Here is a 6,046-nt window from a genome sequence, read left to right as displayed (position 1 = left end):
AAATACGCATCAGAAATGCAGAAATACGCAGTAAAATAAAATCCAAGCGTATCAAATACACAACGAACATTACAGATACGCTACAAAAATAAACCTTGTGGGTATCATCAAAATATTGTGAAGTAACCCTGCGTATTTGATTAGCAAATCAGCAATTTGTTTTGAAATTATAAACGGGCATTCCGTCAACCTTGCCAAACTCCACAATGACCGTTACATCATGATCATTTGCCATCACACTTTCTTGTGGAAGTATCGTGGTATTTTTGAGTCCTATAAAGCTCTCGAACCCACACGACACCAGTTTGCAGGGACTAGATGAATAGTGTTTTCAAATATTTAACTTAAATACCCACATGTGTAAAACCTAGTGGGTAACAGAAATTTGAATACCCAGATAGAATTACTGATACCCAATGATTTTAAAATGCATGGGTAAAATACCCACAACACCAAAAGCTTATCTGGAGCTGTGTGACATCTTCCATTGTCCAGGGTAATATATTACATTCTAATACATGTATGATAAACAGCATGGGCCCATTCACTACCATAGCTTCATTTGGAACCCATTCAAGTCCTCTCATGAGCAAGATGATTTCTGTACTGGGAGATAGGAGATATTTATATCGTGACGTCAAAGCTATCGTGGTGAATGGGTTCACAGAAATTATTATGACCTAACATAGATATAATACCCTGGATAATCGGGGATGTTTGATGATGATGATGATGATGGTCACAGCTTCCTGAGGTTATGGAGATTATGGAGTTTATGAGGTGGTCAATGTGCCTCGTGCTATGAATACAAAGACTGCTCCAGCAACTGGAAAGATAAAATAAAACATGTGACATCAATGCGATGTACACCACAGACTCTGAATTAGACAAATTCAGAGAAATACCATATTCGACGTAATAAGTGCCCAGGGTGCTCTCAAAATTAGAAATAGGGGCTCTTATTAGAATATTAGTTTGGTGAAAAATGAATGATAAATTTCGTGGTTTATGCTGACAGACTGAAATGTTTATATACGACAGATATATTTTTCCAGAATTTAATTGCACATAATGAAGGGTGCATATAACACACGAGAATACGCTAATAAATAAATCTTGTGTACATTGATCAATCGGAAGGGGTGCTAACTGGGATTGTTCACTAGCCAATATAATAGCAAATGTCGCCTTGGGAGCTTATTAGAGCGGGGCTTTTATTACGTCAAATACGGTATCTATGGCCTTTTTCACAACTGACTGGGTAGGGAAGAAGGATTTTACTTTTTTTAATAATTTTAGTAGGTACCAAATCTATAAAAGAAAACGTTATTCTAATATACCACATGACCTTTAAATGGACCCGTGAAGATCCGGTGTAGAATAGGTCTTCAGCAAACCATGCTTGCCATAAAAGGTGACTATGCTTGCCATAAAAGGCAACTATGCTTGTCCTAAGAGGCGACTAACGGGATCGGGTGGTCAGGCTCGCTGACTTGGTTGATGCATGTCATCGTATCCCAATTGCGTGGATCGATGCTAATGATGTCAATCACTGGATTGACTGGCCCAGAGTCGATTTTTTACAGACTGACGTCATATAGCTGGAATATTGCTGAGTGTGGCATTTAACAAACAACCAAACAAACAAACAAACCTCTAAATGCCCCGGTTGAAGTACGAAGAGACATTGTAAAACCCTGTGATTCTGATACACTATGGGGGGCACAGGTGGCCCAGTCGTCTAAGGCGCCGCAATTCCATTTGCAGAGTTGCGTCCCTTGGGCACGCCAGAAACCTATGATTGTGGGTTTGAATCCCGGTTCGCCCTATTATGTTTCTAGGTTTGTCAGCACCATACCTGTGCTCATGGGTTTCACCGAAGTGGTAAACGTCTTAGACCTGCATCACTTCGGGCTTTCCTCCCACTTTAAGCTGACATGCCGTGATGTAACTGGAATACTGTTAAAAGCGGCGTTAAAATCCAGCTCACTCACTCACTCTGATACACTAAGATTGACGTGATGTACTGGTATGTAAAAAGTTGGAATCTATATTCAAATTGTCTCTTTTGAATTGTATTATTCCTTGAACACATTCCAAAAAGAAGGTAATGCAGTCATCTCTACCTGTTGCAGTGAAAACTCGGCATGTCCATCGGCTTCGTGCTTGCTGTATATGTCTGCAAAAGTGTTGGATATATTGATCACATACAGAGGATGACCACATACTAACTATGACTATTCATCAAATAAAACCTGACCTGTGGACACTAACACCCTGTTCAAACACACACCATTAACAGTTTTCTGATATACACAAGGTATAGTTAGGGTTGTCAAACGTCCTGCCTTACAAAAGGTATGACTGCAAACAAAATTCCAAAACAACAGACATGCAAAAAGAATGACTAAGACTGTTTGTAATTACGACACGGGATTTGTGTTTGAATATCGAAAATAATCAACCCAAACATTTGAAATTAGGGTTGGTGAATATTTATGAGTCAGTTATTGTATCCTACAGATTTTATAACATGACACGTTGTAAAAAGCCTAATATTTTCATTTTAGCAATTGACGTGATGACCTTGAAAATTACGTTTTTATTTTGTCTAACCTTTGCATAATATATTTACTGAAATGGTTTATGATTTACCATCGCGCTGTTGTTTGGCGATAAAAAAAATCGAATTTCTTCTCAGTTAAATTTAAGATATAGGAGATATGATTATTAAAATCAGTTTGCACAAATTCAACGATTTAAATACGTTCCTAATATGAAATGCATTCAACATTCAATCACGTAATTAAGGTAAGTTCAAGAAATTTTACAAATTTTGTGTTCGCTTTGGTCTTAACCTTGGTATGATTGAAAACATCAGGATATTTTTATATAGCAATGTGTATTTTTCTATCAGGGATAAATGTGCAAAATATTTCTTCAGTTGGCCCATGTTTAATGGAGCACCGACCGTTTGACATCACCTACCCTCTTAACAGTGCCTTATGCTAAAATGAATCCAGCAGGCAGGGCTAGGAAATATGAAAACAATTCAGCAGGCTAAAGGTTAAAGCAGAGACCATATAATAGATCTCTGGTTTAAAAAAATAAAGGACTAGTACAGGGACTAGACCATCAACCAGCATATACAGATTTCAAGACTCATAATGTCCTACTCACTGAACAGTTTCATGAGCCTGGCCAGGAGGATGAGGAAGTTGTCCAGTTCGATGCGGTGGTTCTCGTTGCCGTAGCGGAAGATGATGGCAGCCATTGCTTTGTTACTCACTTTGTACCCTGTAGGAGGAGAAACAGTTTCTTTCATAACAAAAAGGACGTTCAAAAGTTTTGCAATTGGAACGTCATAATCTTATTTACTATTTCATCAATTCGACGTAATAAGTGCCCCGCTCTAATAAGTGCCCACGGCGATATTTGCTAATATATTGGCTAGTGAACAATCCCAATTAGCACCTCTTCTGATTGATCAATGTACACAAGACTTATTTATTTGTGGATAATGCACACTCATGTGTTATATGCACCCTAATTATGGGCAATTAAATTCTGGAAAAATATATCTGTTGTATATAAACATTTCAGGCTGTCAGCATAAACCACGAAATTTATGATCTTTCAACTATTTTACCAAAATAATATTCTAATAAGAGCCCCCCCCTATTTCTAATTTTGAGAGCGCCCTGGGCGCTTATTACGTTGAATACGGTAGTTCATGAGTTAGTATTGTTTGAAGTCCCTCTAATCAATATTCTAGTACAAGTACTTAATGGTAGCTATCTCATTAAAATCAGATCTTAGTTATCGCTACTGCTAAACAAAGATCTGAGGACATCCCATTACGGGTCAAATCAGACCAACCATTCCCCAACTTTGACCGACCAATGGAATGACTGACAAGAAGTCAACATTAGCCAATCAGAAGGCAGCTTTCTCATTGTTTTATTAATAGTATCAAACTGGCGACTACACTTCAAAACATATTTTGACAAATTCATGATTAAAAATTTAAAAAGAACAAAAGAACATTCTGGAATGGCAAATAAATGGACTAGATTATATGGATTCAGTCATAAAGCCTAAACTGTTGTTAGGAATACACCATTTTTTTAGATTAGAAAACAAATTCCGACTGTCACTTTCATGATCTGGTAAGCGATGCTCTAACTGGTCAAATGAAAGGTTGTTCTGACGTGACCTGTAATGGGATGTCCTTAGATCTATGTTTAGCGGTAGCGAAAACCAAGATCTGTTTTTAATGAGATTTTCATGTCTGAGGTTTCACAGTGCACCTATGTCTGACTTACCGGCTGCAGGTAGTGCCCTTCGTAGCTCGTACGAGTTCATGGTTCCTGATTTGTTGGCATCGTACTGGTAGAAGACTTTCTGGAATAAAATTGACTTGTGTACTTTCCAAATCTGGGAGCTGGCAATGTAAAAAAAGTAATCTGTTCCTAAAAAATGCTGGAAAAACATAATTTGTTCACAGGGTTTCCAAACAGAAATAGATCTAAGAAAGAAATTGGTGTTTGAAGCAAAGCCTGAAAAAATGTCCTGTCACAAACAAAACTCCAAACCAACTCAGAAATTATTGAATGGCCTCTTATAAGCTGACATGCAACACAGGTGAAGCACATATAGAAACATGCATCTAGAATCTTCATTGTCCACCCTTGTAGCATATTTGATGGATTTAAAGAATTTTAAAAAAAACTTCTATTCTATTCAATTTTTTATAGTACTTAATTGTTAGCTTGCTGACAATCACTGCAAGTTTGATATAAATGTTACCTTGAAATGAAAGGAACTCTATTACAGATATGAGAATTCAAATTTTTAAAAGGAAAAAAACCTGGGAAATAAAAATTAAGCTGACAAACAATATGAGAGTGCAATCTCATTAAAATCAGATCTTAGTTCTCGCTACTGCTAAACAAAGATCTGAGGACATCCCATTACTGGTCACATCAGACCAACCTTGCGCGAACTTTGACCGACCAATGGAATGACCAATCAGAAGGCAGCTTTCTTGTGCTTTACGGCACTAATTTCAAATTGGCGACTAGGCTTCGAAACATATTTTGACAAATTCTCGATTACAAATTTGAAACCTGAACAAAAGATCATTCTGGAATGGCTAATAGATGGTCTAGATTGTATGGATACAGTCGTTAAACCCGTAACTATCGTTCGGAGTTAAGGTTTTCGAGGCTGCATGATCAGAAATCACATTCCGACTGTCACTTTCATAACCTGGTAAGCGATGCTCTGATTGGTCGGATGAAAGGTCGTTCTGACGTGACCCGTAATGGGATGTCCTCAGATCTGTTTAGTGGCAGTGAAAACTGAGGTCTGATTTTAATGAGATTGTATGAGAGTGTAGCATATCCAGACATGCATCTGGCAGTGTCCATCCTGGTGTACCTACCTTCCAGCTGCGAAGATGATTCCACAAGTAGCTGAACTCACTGATGCCAAGACGACCATTGTTATCTACCTTAGGAGTGTTAAAGTTTGCTTTACAATCTCAGACAGATCACATAAAAGACCAATACATATCCTCTTTGACATCAAGAAAAGCAGATCATGCATATAAACCAATGAATTTTCTTTAACAAGACATAGTGTATTCCTTCAGCATGCATCTTCCTGAAGCAAGGGAATTAACTGACTTTAAAAGTCCAGTTTCCACCCTTGCCGAACTAGGCTGGTATTATGGAGTTACATTTTCGCTGGACTTATGAGTCAAATGTCAAATGACATCACTAATAGCTCTTCTACTGAAGCTGTTAGCAGTACCTTTTACACTTAAGGCACTGCTTATTACTGTCAACAAACTGAAAAAGTTGGGAGTATGATGTTGGATGATAAATAAAATCTCAGCTTCATGTCTTTTGATATCAAATATATCAACACTCAATAAACATGGCAAAACTCCTCGGCAAGCCTCAGAGTTTTTTCACTTTTATCAACTTGTGTTGATATATTTGATATCAAAAGACACTCAGGTGAGATTCTCTACAAACAC

The 6,046-nt window shown here is 37.6% G+C and overlaps 1 protein-coding gene across 1 annotated transcript in view; it reads right to left on the bottom strand.

Annotated features, from left to right (window-relative positions):
- Positions 1–365: 365 nt before the first annotated feature.
- The window catches only part of LOC124148753 (calpain-9-like), a 61,107-nt gene continuing 55,426 nt past the window's right edge, over positions 366–6,046 (bottom strand). The window contains exons 14-18 of the mRNA XM_046520022.2: positions 5,447–5,515; positions 4,326–4,404; positions 3,181–3,297; positions 2,127–2,179; positions 366–826 (exon numbers count right to left, since the gene is read on the bottom strand). Coding sequence (XP_046375978.2) covers positions 800–826; positions 2,127–2,179; positions 3,181–3,297; positions 4,326–4,404; positions 5,447–5,515 — 345 coding nt within the window. The 3' untranslated portion in view covers positions 366–799. The remainder of the gene's footprint in view (positions 827–2,126; positions 2,180–3,180; positions 3,298–4,325; positions 4,405–5,446; positions 5,516–6,046) is intronic.

This window comes from Haliotis rufescens, unplaced genomic scaffold (assembly GCF_023055435.1).
Source record: "Haliotis rufescens isolate VD_foot unplaced genomic scaffold, xgHalRufe1.0.p SCAF_3, whole genome shotgun sequence".
Taxonomy (NCBI): domain Eukaryota; kingdom Metazoa; phylum Mollusca; class Gastropoda; order Lepetellida; family Haliotidae; genus Haliotis; species Haliotis rufescens.
Note: the sequence above shows the minus strand (reverse complement) of the source record. Positions and strands in the feature narration are given on the sequence as shown.